The sequence below is a fragment of the Crinia signifera genome, chromosome 7 (assembly GCF_055691185.1).
Source record: "Crinia signifera chromosome 7, ASM5569118v1, whole genome shotgun sequence".
NCBI classification, from domain to species: domain Eukaryota; kingdom Metazoa; phylum Chordata; class Amphibia; order Anura; family Myobatrachidae; genus Crinia; species Crinia signifera.
The window spans coordinates 100,605,353-100,625,676 of NC_139223.1; the positions used below are offsets into that span (position 1 = coordinate 100,605,353).

Here is a 20,324-nt window from a genome sequence, read left to right on the forward strand (position 1 = left end):
GCCACAGAGACTGGCCCGGAGACCACGGGGACTGGCCCGGAGACCACGGGGACTGATCCTGAGGACACGGAGACTGATCCTGAGGACACGAAGACTGAGCCTGAGGCCACAGCACACAAGTCCTCATGCCCGGAGGCAAGGGCAGATGGGTCCTCATGCCCGGAGGCAAGGGCAGATGGGTCCTCATGCACGGAGGCAAGCGCAGATGGGTCCTCATGCATGGAGGCAAGGGCAGATGGGTCCTCATGCACGGAGGCAAGGGCAGATGGGTCCTCATGCCTGTAGGCAAGGCCAGATTGATCTCTACCAGGTGTGAGAGACCTGAAACCCCTACCAGGGGTGACGGACTCGGAACCCCCTCCTGGGGTGACGGACTCGGAACCCCCTCCTGGGGTGACGGACTCGGAACCCCCTCCTGGGGTGACGGACTCGGAACCCCCTTCTGGGGTGACGGACTCGGAACCTCCTTCTGGGGTGATATATAGAGCCCCTTCTTGAGGCAAAGTGCTCAGTGGTCCACCCTGGGAAGCCACACTCAGAGACCCTTCTTGGGGTGTGGCAACCAGAGGATCCTTTTGGGGTGCAACACTCGCAGATTCCTCTTGGGGTAGGCCCTTTTTGGGGTATCACTTTCAGAGACCCCTCTTGGGGTGCAGTGCTCAGGAAACCCTCCTGGGGCGCAATGCTCAGAGACCCTGTTTGGGGTGTGGTACTCCGAGACCCTGCTTGGAGTCTGACAGTCTGAGACCCCTCCTGGTGCACGACACTCTGAACCCCTTTCTGCGGCTTGAAACTTTGAGAACCCTCCTGGGAATTGACTCTCAGAGACCCCTTCCGAGGAAAAAAGACTCTGTACCCCTTCTTGGGGCTCGCCATTCTGAGACCCCTCTCGGAACTCGGCACTGTGAGAGTCCACTTGGGGTGAAACACTTTGATGCCCCTCTTCATGCAAGACACTAGGAAGCCCTTCCTTGGGCAAGAAACTAGGAAGCTCATCCTGGAGCACAATAATCGTAAGCCCCTCCTTGGGCAGGACACTAGGAAGCTCCTCCTGGAGCACAATACTCCGAAGCCCCTCCTTGGGCTGGACTGACAGAACCCCCATCTGGGGTTGGCTGGACAGGACCCCATCTTTGGGTTTGATACTCGGACTTCCCTCCTGGGGCTTGTGACCATGAACTCCCTCCTGGGGCTGAATGGACAGGACCCCCTTCTGGGGTTGGACTGATGGGACCCCCTCTTGGGGTTGGACATCCGGACTCCCCTCTCGGAACTTGACACTCGGGATCGCTTCTTGCGGCTTGACCGAAAATGTACTGCTTTTAGGCAAAAAGATCTTAGTTCTGGGACCCCAGTGATAGCCACGAAACTCTTCCTGAGTGGGTACAGAAGCAATAATCTCATTCCTGGCCTCACGGAGGGAGCAATCAAATGGTCCTGGGCTCCACAATAAAAACATAAATTTAAGGACCTGCGCCGCTGGCGTTCCTCATCAGATAACTGAGGACAAGGCCTACTCAGGTACCTGTCCTTACAGGGCACAGATGCGGATGCCACTGGAATGCCCAGAATGGCGTCAGAGGGTCTTGCAGGCACCGGACCCGTAGTAGAGGGTACCTTGCTCCTGGAAAAGCTGTCCAGCAAAATTTCTTGTAACTGCTGCATCAGCTGCACAAGATCCTTTAATGTTCCTGAATCGCATTCCACAGGGGTTAAAGGAGGTGGAACATTCTTCTGCTGTAACAGGGTCTGCAAAAACTGAAATATCATAGCCTGATCCAGCTCTTGCTCGCTAACCCCAGCAAACGGTTGCTCCAATAGCTCCTTGGTTGGGCCAGAGTATTCTGTCATGGTTTTTGACTCGGACGGGTGAATGCCAGACCGGGAATTGGCTTGACCTGACTCAGGGGTGCGGAGTCTAACCATACCGGTGGTTTTCGCCAGTGACCCCTCCAAGCGGCATTTGGGCTTCGCTGCACTCGGTACGCCGGTCACGGTCCCCTGGTCAGGTTTCCCACATGGAGCTGGTAAACACTGGGCATAAGGCAGGGTAAGCTCTGGAATACTCATGGTCAGACTTGCCAGGTCAGGAACTTTTAGACAGATACAGGTACTATAGGAGTAGACTTGAGCAAGAGTCCAAGTACTAGTCGGGTCATACACTGGGAGTCACAGGATGCAGTACACAGGAAGCGGGCAGGAGAATGGTCACAGAACAAGCCTAGGTCATACACAGGATGTCACGAATGCAGTACACAGGGAGCAGGCAGGAGAATAGTCAGGAGAATAGCCGGATTCATACACTGGTAACACTGGATATCCGACCAAGCACTGGGAACGCTGGAGCAGGTTAGTGAACCTATTCTCTGGCACCTTCTGTCTGCCAGAGACTGCCTTTTATAGGAAGCACAAGGAACTGGATCACCTGTGCCTCAATCAATGAGAGCTGAGCATGTCTCACTCAGGTGTTTAATCATTAACAATGGTCAGGTTACACAGAGCTGTCTGGCAGCATGGACTCAGCCAGGTGATGTTATCAATTAGCAAAGCTCAGACCACACAGAACTCCCTTGCAGCATGGAGCAGGGCTGAACTGACAGGAGAAGCCACAAACCAGGTAAGAACCAAACAATAACTGAATGTTGTGACAGCAACTATTAGAGTAATTTACAAAGTATATCATCATTACAAAGAACAGACAGTAAAAGTCAAAATGTTGTATAAAGATTTGTCAGTACTTATATGTTAGTTGGGCGCCCACTATAGTTAGTACGCTCATAACCCCACTATTCATGTCGGCATGGAGTCGATTTTATATAGTGTGGCGAGTGCAGCAAGCCACTGAACCCGAAGCGTGGCGAGCTCACTGCGCTTATGGGTTATGAGCGTACTAACTATAGTGGGCGCCCAACTAACATATAAGTACTGACAAATCTTTATACAACATTTTGACTTTTACTGTCTGTTCTTCTTTGTAATGATGATATACTTTGTAATTTACTGTAATAGTTGCATACTTCTACTGCATGTCATCTCTACTTTAACTCATTCTTAATAAAATAGTTATAAAAACATCTGAGTGAAAAAAATGTTCTAAGCAAATAGCTTAGTGGGCGCACAACTAACATATAAGTACCGATTTGTCAGAAATGACCACTTGCTGTTCTTAAATATCTGCATAAGAGATCTACAGATGTACTTTTTAAGCACAATGTGATGCAACAAAACTGCGACACCAGACAGCATTCATGATCCATTTCATTTGCGACAATTTATCAGTTTGTGCCTTAGTCAGAATCTCTATATGAAGTTCTATGATGCAGTGGCTGTGGATTTTTTCATGCCAGGTTCTGTTTCTTCTGTATACAGATTCAGACTCAGTTGGAACACAGAATACACATGTCACATATTAAATGATTCATTTCAGACTTGTGAAGCAGGTTTGATACATCAGAAATTGTAAAAAGATTGGACATCACTGGATAAATAACTTGTGCCAGGTGTCAACAGATGTATGAGTAAAGTGTTGGCTTATAGTACAGATCTGTACTACATATTCAAAATCGAATGTGAACACTGTAAACAACCCAGACCAAGATTGAATAGAAGTGAAATAGAAAGTGAAATCTCACTGTGTGTACGCACCATTAGATCTGAGGTGACTTTTGAGTCATGACAAAATCATTATCTGAGTGGAATTTCAATGTTCTCCTTGTGGGTTTAATCTGGGTGCTCCATTATCCTCCCACATTCAAGAAAACATTGTGGTTGGCCAATTGGCTTTTGTAAAACCTTTATAGGTACAGGTTGAGTATCCCTTATCCAAATGTCCATTATCCAACTCCAGAAAGTGAAAAAAAGCTAAAAACACTACTGGGACATCAATAACAGCACTACTGAGGGCATGATATGTACTGGAACTAAATATCTGCAAGAAAATTATTGCTTGGCATTTACTGTAAGTTCAGTACCTGAGATTGTACACAAATGTTGTTTCATGTTTTGAAACCTTGTTCTATGCACAAATAAAATATGTTTGTGTGTATTTCATGTGTTTGATGTGTTTATACAACATAAATGCAAGATAAATCAAGATACATCATTGAAATATAAAAATATTATGAAATACGGAATAATCCATTATCCAAAATTCTTCTGGTCCTGAGCATTTTGGATAAGGGATTCTCAACCTATATTTGCATTGTTTTTGTGTTCATTGTGGTGGGTAATATAGAATATAAATTCCATTGAGCAGGGACTAATTTGAATCACTCAAATATGCTCTGTAAAGCAATGTAGAATTTGTTTGCACTATATCAGTAACTGTTAATCAGATTTTTTTCATAGCACCCCTAACAAAATATTAAATTAAGTCATCCTTAAGGTTCAGTTGTGTGTTATTGGACTTCTGTTTGGCCACATATTTTATGTTTAGCAGCCACCAGCACTGGTAACCATAAATAATTTAATTTGATGAATGTTGGTTTGGTTCTTTACCCCCATGCAAGTGTCCCATGATGCTCCACAATTCCAAGGCACCCAATGTGGAAACTAATCTGTTAATAAATATATAAACCTATTGTGTGGCTATTATGCTGAGATTGCTCACATTTTGTCTTTTTAATGTAGGAATAGAGCTCATCTGTGAGAAGGATACAGACCTGGCCACACAGGTGCAAGAATTACTTGAATTCCTCCATGAGAAGCAACATGAGCTTGATCTGAATGCAGACCAGACGCAAAAGCGTCTAGAGCAATGTCTACAATTGCGCCATCTACAGACAGAAGTCAAGCAGGTCAGTGTGCACAATTTATTTGTATCTAATTAGCAGGCAGTGACTGTTTCCTGTATGTGTACCTTCCTGACCTGAATTGAAAGTCAGTCGAAAATTCTTATTTTTCACTAAAATTTCACGTGGAAACACTTATTACTAACTATATTTCAGAACATAATCGTCAACTACAGTCATGAAGTTTCTAGGGATAATAGGTTACCATACTAAGGCATAAAAATAAAAAATATGGGCCGCAATTTGTTTGTGAGATTGCTTTTTGGAATACCACAAAATCATGGCTTTGTTTTAAAACAGATCGTCGGGACCTGGTAATTGTGAGCTGTTACTTTTGGTCCACATTCAAATACAGTCAGAGTAATAAATTATATTGACCATTTTTTCCACATTCAAATACAGTCAAAGGGATGATGGGATACAGTCATTTGGTCTACAGCAAGTTGGTCGACAATTGTTAGGTCGACACCATTAGGTCGACATTGGGATAGGTCAACATGGTTCAAGGTCAACATGGCTCTAGGTCGACATGTCTTTAGGTCGACGTGTTATTAGGTTGACACAACCATTAGGTCGACATGGTGTAGATAGACAGTAAAAGGGTCGACACAGGGTTTTTCACTGTATTTTTTTTACCCGAATGTCGACACAGTCGACATGGACACTGGGACTCAGAAAACATACATTTTAGTGTAGTGGTGGATTTTTTTCCCTGTGTGTTTATTTTGAGTTCCACATAAAATCCCACTGGTAGAGAAGCCAGGTCACTTTGTTAGGTCTGCTCTCCCCCAGACTGGAAGTTGTCATCTAGCCCTTGCTTTAATCCATCTTGTAAACTAAAATACATGGTGGTGCACTGCAAGCACCAGCACTACCAGTCTATCTATCTCTCTGTAGTGCTCTCTGCGCTACCACAATCCTGCTCTGGCCTCTCCGACCAACTGCTCATGACTGCCACTATATTGCTAATAACTGCCACTCCCCAGCGTGTCACTTTATATAAATTTCCCAATACAGAAATTCATCAATTAAACATTTTAATTGGATCCGGCACTCCCTTCAATATTGATGAAATGCTGTGGTGCCCTCCAAAACCCTTTGCAGGGGTAACATACCAGTGTGGTGGGTGGCACTCAATCAGACTTGAATTCCAATATAATATTAAAACAGCCTTTATTCTCCAACGGCGTTTCGGGGTAACAAACCCCCGTTTGCAAGGACAGACAATCATGGTAGAAACACATAGCATATTTATACATAAATTTCCCGCCACCACTCACCCAGAACTGGCGTGGACACGCCTTACTCACCTGTCCAGGTAATCACCGCCGGCGTCCGTCACTGCTGTCAACCACGATTCAGTGGTGTAACGCCGCAATGTCTCCCCACGGCACCTGAATGCTGTATATATATATATATATATATATATATATATATATATATATATATATATATATATATATATATATATGGGCAATAATTTCAGCTGAGGGGGCCACTTAACACTTTCGAGGGCCGCACTTCAGAAAAGGGGGTGTTGGGGGGGGGGCACCTGAGCAGCTGGGCGGTGAGGAGGCTGGCCATCTGAGCAGCAAGGGATCAGGTGGGTGAGTAGCCCAGAGGAAGGGGGGCTAAGTGGATGACTGGCTTTGGGCTCCACAGATCATCGGGGCCTGTCATGGCTGTCCCTTTTGAACCCTCCTTGTAGCTGGGCCTGATGTCAGCAACTATGGTGTTACATAAACACACACATATATATATATATATATATATATATATATATACATATACATATACACACACACACACACACACAGAGAACATACATACACACAAATGCACACACATAGAACACATATTTATAAACTGTGTATATATTAGTGTTCATTCTAGCAACCGCCAACTTTGAAAACCCATGCAGTTCCTCTTCCCTGCCTGGGGTGTCGCTGTCTGCTATAGTGCTTCTAGCACAGTGTGGTCTGTATATCAGCATTGATATGCTAACAAGACCTGTGCTAGAAACACCACAGCAGACAGCGACACCCCAGGCATGAAAGATGAACTTAATGTTGGCGGGTGCTAGAATGAACACTAATTATATATATATATAGATAGATATATAGAGAGAGAGAGAGACACACAATAACCCCAAACTTGCGCCCAAATCAGAATGTTGGCTGCACCACTGCGGTGTCCCCTGTTAGACAGGAGCCAGGGTTTTAGAGATGCAAAGGAAAGGGAAAGCAGGGTGCGCTAATGGATATTATCACAGCCACTGAATGAAAAACAATTTATTAATAATAAATAAAAAAAGCCTTTAGGGCAATCATAAACATCACTTCATAAAACAAATTAATAATTTCATTGAGGGTTAAGACTTCCAAAGTCTAGTAGAATGCCCACGAGTTTCGTCATATTGAATGACTTCCTCAGGGGCAGTGGAAGTTTACAATTCATGCTGTAAATTACAATATACAAAAATGAGTGACACATACAAAAACATCAAATATTTTTACAAATATATATAAAAAAAAGGGAAGGAAACTAATTTTCAGATGAAGAGCAATGGTGTGGCAAGGCTCAACCGGGACACAATAGTTCTGCGCAAACTAGATCACTAGACAAATAAATATTTAGGGCTGCTGGCTGTGAAGTCCAATCCACAAACCGCCTTCCCAGATGGTGGTAGGACAACGTAGAACAGGTGAGTATCCACAGGGATACAAAACAGGGGTCGGTCCTCACTGTCAGCGCTCACACAGATACAATTCAACCACACCTCCCTTAGGGTTTTGTGGCAATCCTCTTCTCCAGATAACAGATAGCAAGGGTCAATGACCATGGACCATTTTCATATTCCAACTCCGCACACACTCCATCAACAATGGATATCCCACATAGGAAGAGAGGAGAAGAATATTGCGCAATGCCACTTTTTATTTTTGCACACAATATAAAAAAACAAATCAATGATAAAACACACAAGTCCAGGCGAGAGGAGAAGGGGTAGAATTTACCATAAATGATGGAGAACCAGGTAAAAGGCTCTCTAAATGGGCATAGACGGTGACAGATGTTCAGGACCCGGGTAGCCACAGCGTCAGTCCACAGAGAGGTCACTCCTTCTCCAAATCTCCCAGTATGTAGGTGCAGCCGCTCCAACGCGTTTCGGACACCAATGTGTCCTTTTTCAAGGAGTATGGCTGCAAATCTCTAGTCACCTTATTTATAGGAGAACTATCTAAAAAAGGTCCAATCATTGGCGTCAGTCCGCAATCCCGGTGCTGACTTCCGGTATCGTCTGGCAATTTCCGGTCGCGGTACTGTGGGGGAACGGAAAGACAGGGAAAATCGAAGGGGCGAGGGTCTCTGCCTATATGTAAATAATAACTTAACATAATGTGAGAAAAAATGAGCACAGATATAGAAGAAGATAACTCGGAAGCAGTGTTGACAGAGATAACCGACAATAATAAAAAAAAAAAAAAAAAATTATAATAGGGGTATGCTACAGACCACCGAACATAAACCAAAGGGAAGAGTCTCTTCTTTTAAATTAAATCAAACAATCATCAAATCAGTAACAGGTGTTAATTACGGGGGATTTTAATTTACCCGACATTGATTGGTAAAATGAAACATGTAATACAGCAAGAAGCAATGGGTTCTTAAGCTTACTTAACCCCTTCAGTGGTGGTTTTTTTTGGGGGGAGTGCTCCCCAGTGGGCAAGGTTTTTTTTGGGGGAGCGCTCCCTTTAAAAAAAAAACCACCACTACCCCCCTGGGTCCGGGCAGCGCCTCTGAACTGTCAATCAGCGGCTGCCCGGACCTGCGCCCCCCCACCGCATCGCTGTCCCCGGCAGCCGGCTTGTCATAAGCCGGCGCCGGGGACTTCTATTGAAAACCCGGAGGGGAGGGTGGAGGAGGAGGGAGGAGGAGGCGACGCCGCAGAGGGGATGTCCGACTCCAAACAGTGGCAATCCCGAGAATTTTCCGGGCTTGCCAGACTGGGCACTGAGGCACAGCCCGGAAAATTCTCGGGATTGCCACTGAAGAGGTTAAAGATCAGTTTATTACACAAAGGGTAAAAGCTCCAACTCGTGATGAGGCACTCTTGGATTTAGTGTTAACAAATAACATAGACTTAGTTTCAAGTACAAAACTAATTGAACAACTAGGGAACAGTGATCACAATATGGTTTCACTGGAAATCAACTTCAGTAAATTGGGATACTTTAAAAAAGGTGCTTGATTCATTAACTATTAAATACATTCCTAAAGTAAATAAGGGTAAATTCAATTAAAAAAAGCCACCATGGTTGGACAAAAAGTAAGGTCAGCTATCAACAATAAAACAAGAGCATTTAAATTCTATAAAAAATAACTTGAATGAGGAGGCGTAGAAAATAGAAAAATTGCGAATAAAACCAGCGCTGAGCTTCAATGGGAGAGTTCAAATGGAAATGGCAGTCAGCATAGATCCTACTTTAAAACGTCCCACAGATGTATGCAGGTAGCAGTAACTTGAAAGGCAGGTGGGATCAGGGATATCCCTTAACGACAGACACTTACTTTCAAGTTCTGACCCGCATGCACGTAACAGTATCTGTGTAACTCCAAAAATCCCCACGTCTGTACCCCATGCTTGTGTTGTTACACATAACTACCTACCTGCCTGTTAAAATCGCACCCAGCATGTTAATGAGTAGGTAGTTATGTGTAACAACACAAGCCGGGCTAGGTACAGCTTATTGGTCGATAAACATCATGTGACCAACAAGCCTCCCTTGAAAAGAAGCCCGGGAATGATAGCGGCATATCTTGACAAAGGAAAATATCTTCCGAAACGCGTTGATGCCGACTCAATCAGAGGAAGGACACAGACACAGATCAGAGGACTGAAGCCGCAGCGTCTGCAGCGCTGCCCGCCGGCTCATCTGACATCCGTCCCGCTGTGCCTTCCGTATCACCCTACCTGTTCCCGTGTACATTACCCCCGCTTTTATCTGTATGTCTGGAGAATAAATCGTGTTTTACCTTCAGAGGAGTGGAGCGTTTGATGTAAAGAACCTGTTACGTGTACTCGTGACAGAAAGCTAAAGTAAGTTTGATTCCAACTTCCTGTGTACAGACGTGGGGATTTTTGGAGTTACACAGATACTGTTACGTGCATGCGGGTCAGAACTTGAAAGTAAGTGTCTGTCGTTAAGGGATATCCCTGATCCCACCTGCCTTTCAAGTTACTGCTACCTGCATACATCTTTGGGACGTTTTAAAGTAGGATCTATGCTAACTGCCATTTCCATTTGAACTCTCCCATTGAAGCTCAGCGCTGGTTTTATTCGCAATTTTTCTATTTTCTACGGTTCCTGAGTTGGGGAAATTGATGGTCCCCTGAATTTAACCAGCTGCTCGTTATTCACTTAACATCTTTACTTGCGCCAGATTAGGAGTATTTTGTTTTCTGACTAGATTGAATGAGGAGGCGTTCGCAAAATACAAAGAATCAAACAAAACTTGTAAAGGGGTAATCAAAGCAGCTAACAAATTATATGAAGAGCGCATAGCCACTGAAAGCAAAACAAACCCTAAGAAGTTTTTTAAATACATAAATAGTAAACGTATAATTAAGGAAAACATAGGCCCATTAACTAATATTAGTGGAAAAAGTGTTACTGAGGATAAGGGAAAAGCAAAACTGTATAATTAGTTCTTCTCATCAGTATTTACTAAGGGAGAGCAGACTGTGGAACGAACATCTACCACAAATGGGACAAATAAGCCAGATCTCATTGTGGATTTCACGCCAAAGGAAATAATACTGAGGCTCAGCAAAATCAAAACAAATAAATCATTGGGGCCAGATGGGATTCATCCGAGGGTACTAATGGAATTAAGGGATGAACTAGCTGCCCCCCTACATTATATCTTTAGCAATTCACTATCGTTAGGTAAAGCACCAAAAGATTGGAGAATACCAGAGGTAGTACCAATATTCAAAAAAGGATGATCCCGCTAATTACAGACCCGTTAGTTTAACATCAATTGTGGGTAAACTATTTGAAGGATTTTAAGGGATGGTATCCATGCTTCGGGCTTGGTACACTATTTTATTCTCCCTCCACGCGCTAGTGGATGGTAGGGCATGAAATACCACCTGTCGGCACATGTCTTAGACTATCACTGTCCACTCAGTACTAACCAACATGGGTTTGTGAAAAATTGTTCATGCCAAACTAATCTACTAGGGTTCTATGAAGAGGTTAGCCAAAACCTTGATAATGGAAACGCTGTAGATGTGATTTCCTAGATTTTGCTAAAGCATTTGATACTGTCCCACACAAGAGGTTGATTAATAAAATGGAGAACCTAGGATTGGGTGAAAATATCTGCAGATGGGTAGGGAATTGGCTGTGTAATAGAGAACAAAGAGTGGTTGTGAACAGTGCTGTATCAGGTACGATACCAGTACTAAGTGGAGTGCCCTAGGGTTCGGTTTTAGGGCCCTTTTTATTTAACATTTTTATTAACGATATTGGGATGGGGTTACTCAGCAATGTATCCATCTTTGCGGACGATACAAAACTTAGCAAAGTTATTAAATCGTCAGAAGAGATCACGCTTCAAAATGATCTTGCAAATCTAGATGAGTGGGCAAAAAAGTGGAAGATGAGGTTCAATGTAGATAAATGTAAGGTTATGCACCTTGGGAGACACAACCAGTGTGCTAGTTATAACCTTAGCGGAGAGGAATTGGGTAATTCCATACTCGAAAAGGATCTAGGAGATCCAAATAGACAGCAAACTGGGATGTAGTGCCCAATGTAATGTAGCAACAAAAAAGGCCAACAAAATTTTAGCAAGCATTAAAAGGGGAATGGAAACTAGGCACTCAAGGGTAATTATGCCACTGTATAAAGCAATGGTAAGACCTCACCTCGAATACAGAGTGCAATTCTGGGCCCCACACTATAAAAAGTGAATTAGAAAAAACATCGTCTGATATTAGCCCTAAGGGCCAGAATACCAACTGGCTGGCGATGAGGAATGGGGTCTTTAGATGTGGGAGGTGTGTCAACTGTACACACATCATGACAGGTGAATATTTTGTACACCCAATTATAGGTAGAAGGCACCCCATCAAACATAGACTAACATGTGAAAGTAAATATGTGGTCTATGCTATTCTTTGTCCCTGTCAGAAAATCTATGTCGGAAAGACTATCCGTATGGTCAAGGAACGTGTAGCCATGCACCGGTCCTCAATTAAACGTGCACTGACGATTAGGGACACCAGCAAACCACCTGTCGCAAGACATTTTTTTGATGCCGGCCATAATATATGGGACTTTAAGTTTATGCCGCTAGACTGTGTTAAACCACTCAAGAGGGGCGGATACCGACATCTTATGTTATTACAAAAGGAGAGCGAATACATCTATAAACTAAACTCATTGTTTCCTACAGGACTTAACGAGGAACTGAATTTAAACATATCCTTATGAACTTTACTCGGGTTGTTTTTCATGATTTTTTCAGTTTTTCACATTTTTTTTGTATTTTTTATCTAAATGTCTTCTTGTGTCTGTTGTGGAATGTACTATGTTATAACAATTGATTAATATGCAATATGATACATGCGCTATGGCATGAACATACACACGATCACTTGATTTAGTATAAAAAAGGGCTGCTGACATTGTTGTATGTTTAAGTGAATTTTGATATATGTTGATTAATATATCATATGTTGGTGTAATGATATATGAAATGTGGCTACATTGTATTTTGATTGTACTTGATTTGGTTCCAGAACTTGTGTAAATCCATGTGAAGGTGGATGGGGGAATGTGGGTGCCTGTCAGGCGGCATTCTGCATAGACTTAGTCCGCTGTGTATATTGACCAATAGGAGGGGAGTATTAAAATCCCTGTTAATCCTAATAAATATAACAAGGACATCCTGACCGCCCACCTGTATGCCTCATAACCTAGAACTCCAGAAGGAAACTTTTTGCCCGGTGCCTTCAGTAAGTACAGGCAATGCTGTCCCATGTAGATAATAGGAGAAGATTGCGTCACTCGGGACTGGTTCAATAACAAACAACTCATAGCCAGACAATGGTTATGTTGACGTTTCAGCCCTCAGGCTTTTATCAAGCTGCTTTTAATAAATTTATTTTCATAAAAATTGGTAACGTGCACTATTGGAGCGCCCACACTGTCTTTTTAGATACCAAAACCTGATTGGATTCAGGAGAACCTTCGTGTTTAATTGAGTGGAGCTGCCAGCTTATGAGCGAAGTGCTGGGCTTTTGGATTGACCACAGGAGTGGAGATTTCCCTAAACATCTTTACGATTCAGAAAGACTGGGACTTATCATCTACCAGGATTGGTATTGTTCTCAAAAGACTATATATATATATATATATATAAAACTGATCCGGGAAATGGCCGGCACTCCATATATCAAAAATCAAACAGCCGGGTGCCCTCCCAGGAGAAGAGGGTGAGCTCGCTCCAATACACATATACGAAGAGGGTGGCACTCCAGGAATAAAAACAACAGTCAGGGGTAGTGAGCCAACGTTTCAAATGTTATTCCAACATTTTTCATCAGGGTGTAACAAATATCACAAGAAGACGGTATTTATACGTTACCAAATCAGTGCAGGATGACCCCCGACAGCTGTGTCTTCCGGTGTGCGTCAGAGAGACGGAGCGCACGTCAGCTTGCGGCAGCAAGCATCATGCGTCAGCGCGTCAGGATCGACGGAGGCTTTCAGAGCCATCACGTGATCCAGCTTGCTGAGATCAGTGTGGTCTTCCGGCTTCCCCGTATCCTAGCAACGCCTTTGCTATGCGTCCTCCCGTTGGCTGCGGCTTCCATCCTCACGCTCTCACCTCCGGATCATTTGTTTGCAGGGGGAAAAATGATTGAATCTTAGCATGCTAACAGCAGCCCATAATATATAAGCACCAGATTTAAATTTGACTATACCTACCAATTATGCCTTAATATAACCACGGCTTAACCACAGAGCAGTTTGTTCTACTCATCCCATATAATGTCTTGCATTATAATGTCTTGCACCAGCACCAAGCTGCTGACCACAGTCGTAGGAGACAGAGGCTATTTGGAGAGGTTGTTTGCTATCCTTACCGACCCTCCCATTAATATTCTGTTAATATCTTAGGTGGGAGTAAACGGTACCTTTGGGAGAGTCACATTAGGTTTCACTTTCATATTTCACGGTTTATTCACTATTAAGAATTTTTTCATATTTCGGATAGAACAAGGGCATATTTCAGTTCTATTCATTGTGAACTTTCCAGAGTGGCCGGAAGATTGTATCATGGTACCCCTGATGAAGTCTTTTTAAAGACGAAACGCGTTGGGACATTTTTTAATGCATCTGATTGTACTATTGACTCTCCATTGAAGGACAAAATAAAAACTAATATTGGATGAAATCCTCGTTGCATCATTGAAAAAGGATTATCACTTATGGACTGTGTTTCTGTATTATAGGCACCTTTCCACTATTGGAAAACATATATAAACGGACTGGGGCACCGAATTGGCCCTGGCCCAGATATTGAGGTTAGAACTACAGACTTGGACTAATAAGACTTTGTTTTGGTTTGAACATGTTAGCGTGATAAAAATGAATGTGCTGCCTACCACTAAAACCACTCTACTTCTATGGTTCTACACACTTACATATGGCGCTCCAAAGTGCCTATCCTGTCTAACCCTACTATATAGGTCCCACCCTGTTCAGATGGAATAAATGGCGGAATCATCCTTGGATTTCATTCCCTTTTTCTTCCCTGACCCCTCTATTTGAGAATCCTGATTTTTCTGCCTGGTTGCTCTAGCTCTCTATTTTACAACTGGGTTGCACAGTGGGTTTCTCTAGTTGGCCAACTGGTGGAATCCGGAAAGGTGTTTCCTTTTGCTGTCCTCCAGACCAAATGGGATTTGCTGGCGGCTGAGATTTGGCGGTAACTAGAGCTCCAACATTTTGTGCAACGAAAGGATGTGCACTTGGCCTGCTGTAGACCATTAACCACTTTTGAGGGCTTATGCACGAACTTTACACGCCCCTCGCATCTCCTATCTATGTGAGAACACTTACCTGAAACCACCCAAATTTATAGGTGCTGATATAGATGTCCTTAAATATTGGCTAAAATGTTTCCAGCTGTGTCCAGCAGTTGTTAGACTGTTCCAGTTCACTGGAAATCAATGGCCCTTCCTTCCTTGAAGGAATGATTTAATAGAATAAACCTCTGTATGCATATGGAAGACCTACATATCAGTGTCGAGAAATGTGCAGACTTTACTACCACTTGGATCCCTTGGTTATGCTAGAAATATATGGCTGAGCAATATATTGCTCAGTTTCTCCTTTTCATCAGCGACCAGAGATGGTCGCTGATGAAAGGGAACCTCTGCCGGCAGTGCCGCAGAGGTAATCAGCTGGTCGCAGGAGCAAGCTCCTGCGACCAGCGATTAGAATGGGGCTGAAAACTGGAGCGCACATCTCCAATCACTGGCGACCATATTCCCAGCGATTTCAGCCCCTATCGCCCCCGTGTGTACACAGCTTTAGAGTTCAAATCTTCCGCTGAATATAAAAATGCCTTCATTTGAGTTATAGTCACTTGGCTAGAACACTTTTTATCCCTCCTCCCTACCTCTTACCTTGTGTCAATGTGTGTTTTTTTATTTCTCTCAATATAATTTGTTGCTTTTCAATGTTTAATATTATATGGATATGTGAATTGGACATGATTCACTGTCTTGATTCATGTATATGTCCTTTTGTATTCCTATTGGTGGACCATGCACACTTACTGTTTGCTGTACACAACTACTGGCTTGAGTAAGTCATATCTATATGATTCCCTTAGTTGCCAAAACTTTATCCAGTTTTGATTTAAATTCATTAACAGTAGTCGCTATAACGGGATACGGTCAAAATCATGACTGACAAAGGAGGGTGATCCACACCCTCCCCCTGTTGGCATTGCGGCGGTCGGTATTCCGACCGCCGTGATTTCATACTGATCCCGCTATAACCACCCACTCCAGCAATGAGTTCCAGAATTTTACTGTTCTTATGGTAAAGCATTCCCTCCGTAATTCAGTATGGAGTTTCTTTTTCTCAAGCCTCAGTATATGCTCACATGTCCTAACTATCGCCCTGTTACTGATCAACATATCTTCCAGTTTCTTATGATTCCCAATCCTGTATTTGAACATACTAATCATATCTACCTCCATTTCTCTAGTGAAAACATTTTCAGCATGGTTAGCCTATCTTTGTATTCTAGTGATTCAGAACCTTTAACCCCTTCCCGACATTTGACGTACATGTACGTCATGGTCGGGAAGTACTTCCCGACATTTGACGTACATGTACGTCATGGCTTCTAACTGTCACTGCGTCTAGAGACGCAGTGACAGTTAGGTGATGTCTGCTGTCCCTGACAGCAGACATCCCCTCTCGTCGCCCAGGGGGGGCAGGGGTGCCCCCCCCGGTCGGCGATCGCTGTGATTGGCTGTTCAAATGTGAACAGCCAATCACAGCTATTTCTGTGTTACCGGCGGCTATGCCGCTCGGTAACACAGAAATCGGTGGTGATCGGTGCAGCACCGATCACCACCGATCCGCAGACACCCCCTCCCACCCCCCCGGCAGCTCACCGTCCAGGGCAGCAGCACCCGGCAGTCGCAGCCGGAGCGCACGCAGCGTGCGCTCCCCCCCCCCACCCCCGTACCCACAGCAGCAGCAGCAGCATGAGCTGCTAAAAATAAAAATAAATCAAATCAGCTGAATTTTATATATATATATATATATATATATATACACATGTGTATATGTGTGTGTGTATATATATGTGTGTATACATATATATATATATATATATATATATATATATATATATACACACACACATATATATATATATATATGTGTGTATATATATATATATATATATATATATATATATACATATATATATACACACATATATACATATACATACACACACACACACACACACACACATATATATACATAGATATTCCCGACATATGACGTATATATACGTCATGGTCGGGAGGTACTTCCCGACCGAAGACGTATATATACGTCATGGTTTTACTGTCACCGCGTCTATAGACGCGGTGACAGTTTGGAGATGTCTGCTGTCCCTGACAGCAGACATCCCCCCTCGCGGCGATCGCTGCGATTGGCTGTTCAAATGTGAACAGCCAATTGCAGCGTTTTCTGTGTTACCGGCGGCTAAGCCGCTCGGTAACACAGTGATCGGTGCTGTACAGCACCGATCACCACCGATCGCCAGCCCCCCCCCCTCCCACCCGGCAGCCCCCCTCCCTCCCACCCACCCGGCTGCCGCAGCGCCAGCACCGCTCCCACCCCCCCGCCAGCCGCAGCGCCAGCCCCCATCCCAAAGCTGGTGACCAAAATGGGGTCACTTGTGGGGGGGTTCCACTGTATTGGTGCTTCGGGGGTCTTGCTAATGCGACATAGCACCCACCATTCATTCCACCACCAAAAATCACTCCTTCCCTTCTGAGTCCTGCCATGCACCCAACTGGTATTTTTTGGTCACATGTGAGGCATTGCCGTACTCGGGAGAAATTGGGGCACAGATTTTGGGGTGCTTTGTCTCCTTCATTCCTTGTGAAAATTAAAAATTTTGAGCCAGAACTGCATTTTTCTGTAAAAAATTACATTTTTTTACAGAAAAATGCAGTTCTGGCTCAAAATTTTTAATTTTCACAAGGTATGAAGGAGAAAAAGCACCCCAAAATCTGTGCCCCAATTTCTCCCGAGTACGGCAATGCCTCACATGTGACCAAAAAATACCAGTTGGGTGCATGGCAGGACTCAGAAGGGAAGGAGTGATTTTTGGATTTTGCAGCACAGATTCTGGTTGAATGACCCCCGAAACACCCATACAGTGGAACCCCCCCACAAGTGACCCCATTTTGCAAACTACACCCTTCAGGGAATTCATCAAGGGGTATAGTGTACATTTCAAACCCCCCGGGGTTTCACCAATTTTGATACAACTGAGCTGTGAAAATGAAAAATTTATTTTTTTCATTTTCACTGCCCAGTTGTACCACAATTGGTGAAACCCCTGGGGGTTTGAAATGTACACTATACCCCTTGATGAATTCCCTGAAGGGTGTAGTTTGCAAAATGGGGTCACTTGTGGGGGGGTACCTAACTTTTAGCATTTTATGGTGCCTAGAAACCTACATGGTGCCTAAAAAATAATCTCATAAAAAGGAGGCTCCAAAATCAAGTAGGTGCTCCTTCTATTATGAAGCCTGTGGTTTGGTCACCGTGCATACTAGGGCCACATATAGGATATTTATGAAAACCAAAGAATTGGGGGAATCAATTTTTAGTCACATTTCTCTAGTAAAATCTACTGTGTTCCTTAGAAAAATGTATTAAAATTGAAAATCCGAAAAAAAAATGAAATTTTGAAATTTCACCTACACTTTGTTTTAATTCCTGTGAAACACCTAAAGGGTTAACAAACTTCCAAAATGCTGTTTTGAATACTGTGAGGGGTGCAGTTTTTGAAATGGCATCATTTATGGGGGTGTCTCACATACAAGTCCCTCAAAGTCACATCATAACTGACCTGGTCCCTAAAAAAATCAGTGTTTGAAATTTTCTTGAAAATTTGAGAATTTGCTATTCATATTTTAAGCCTCCTAGTGTCCAAAAAAATGAAAATGAGGTTGAAATAATGATGGAAACATAAAGTAGACATATGGTCTATGTTAGTTATTCACTATTTTGAGTGGTAAGATTATTTGTCTCACAAGCAGAAAATTTAACATTTTGCAAATCGCAAAATTTTCCATTTTTTCACGATATTTTGGTATTTTTCACAAAAAAACACAGACTGTATCGACGAAAATTTACCACTAACTTGAAGTACAATGTGTCACGAAAAAACAATCTCAAAATCACTGGGATAAGTAAAAGCAAAAAAAAGTTATCCCCACTTAAGTGAGACATGTCAGAATTGAAAAAAAGGGCTCTGTCAGGAAGGCAAAAACAGGCTCTGTCAGGAAGGGGTTAACTAGTTTAGTCGCCCTTCTCTGTATTTGTTCCAATTCATTTATGTTCTTTTAAAGCTGACCGTGGAGCTGATCTCAGTGCTCGGCACAGCAGCACTGCCCAGCGGGAGGGAGCGCAGGCTGTTGCACTCCCAAGAATTATCCGAGTTTGCCAATCTGTGCAATTCTCGGGAGTACCACTGAAGGGGTTAATGAGTATAGTATAACAATGTGGATCTCAATATTGAACCTTGCACAACTCCACGTTGGACCTTACCCCAGCAATCGGGGCCATCTCTGTCCCCGATTGTGTAACCAGTTTTTAATTCAATTACAAATTTTATATCTTACCCCTAAGTTACCTAGTTTTATTAATATATTTTTAGGAGGCACCGTGTCAAAAATGTTAGCTTTCCCTAAGTCCTCCCCCCTACTGACTTCTTTATAGAAGATAATTAAATTAGTCTGGCCTGATCTATTTTTTGCAAATCCATGCTGAGTCTCACTTATCTTCTCCTGTTCTGAGAAAATTTGAATACTATCTCTTATTATTCCTTATAGTATGTTCCCCACAATGGATGTAAGGCTGACCAGTCTATAATTTGGTTTTGCTACCTTTTGTCCATATTGGTACTACATCAGCTATACACCAGTCCCTTGGTAATGCCCCCAAGTTTATTAATTGAATAACAAATATAATGGTAGTGCTATGACATAACTCTATTCTTTTAGCATTCTAGTGTGTATTTTGTCTGAGCCAGGAGATTTGTTACTTCAATCTGTGGGAGAACCTCAGAAGATTCTTCCCTTAAATACCAAAGCAATAAATTCACTGAAAATTTCTGCTTTCTCTTTTTCTTCTATTAGCAGGGTACCCTGCTTATTTTGTAGTGGGACAATATTGACCTTCCTTAACCATTTCCCGTTTATATAACTTTATAATATTTTGAGATTACAATTGCTATCTGCGGCTATTTTTTGTTCTGTCTCTAATTGAGCCATCTTGATTGTATTTTTACATTTCTTATTACATTCTTTATATGCGGCAAATTATTTGGGTGTCCCTTCCTGTTTAAATGCCCTCCTTATTTTAGCCATTTCAAATTTGACTTTGCTGTTAAGCCATATTGGTCTGCTTTTGGAATTTGTTATTTTATTTACTCTAGGAATACATTTATATGTGCCATCCTGCAGTATTTTTTTTTTCAAAGTTTGCCACCTTTTAGTAGTATACATACCTCTAAATAATTCCTTTCAGTTTATATCCTTTAAAGACTCCTCAAACTTACCAAAGTTTGCCTTTCTGAAATTTTGGGACCTAGTTGCTACAATATAATTGTTAAAATTTTAATCAAACCCGATCATATTGTGATCACTGTTCCCCAATGTCTCTCTTATGGTTATTTTTT

General features: G+C 42.8%; 1 protein-coding gene across 9 annotated transcripts in view; it reads left to right on the plus strand.

Moving 5' to 3' along the window:
• The window catches only part of KALRN (kalirin RhoGEF kinase), an 856,470-nt gene that overhangs the window by 422,529 nt on the left and 413,617 nt on the right, over positions 1-20,324 (plus strand). For all 9 annotated transcript variants that reach the window (XR_014450786.1, XM_083153542.1, XM_083153544.1 and 6 more), the window contains one exon: positions 4,630-4,796. Coding sequence is in view for 8 of the 9 variants with exons in the window: in XM_083153542.1 (XP_083009668.1) it covers positions 4,630-4,796 (167 nt within the window). In the remaining variant the exon portion in view is untranslated. The remainder of the gene's footprint in view (positions 1-4,629; positions 4,797-20,324) is intronic.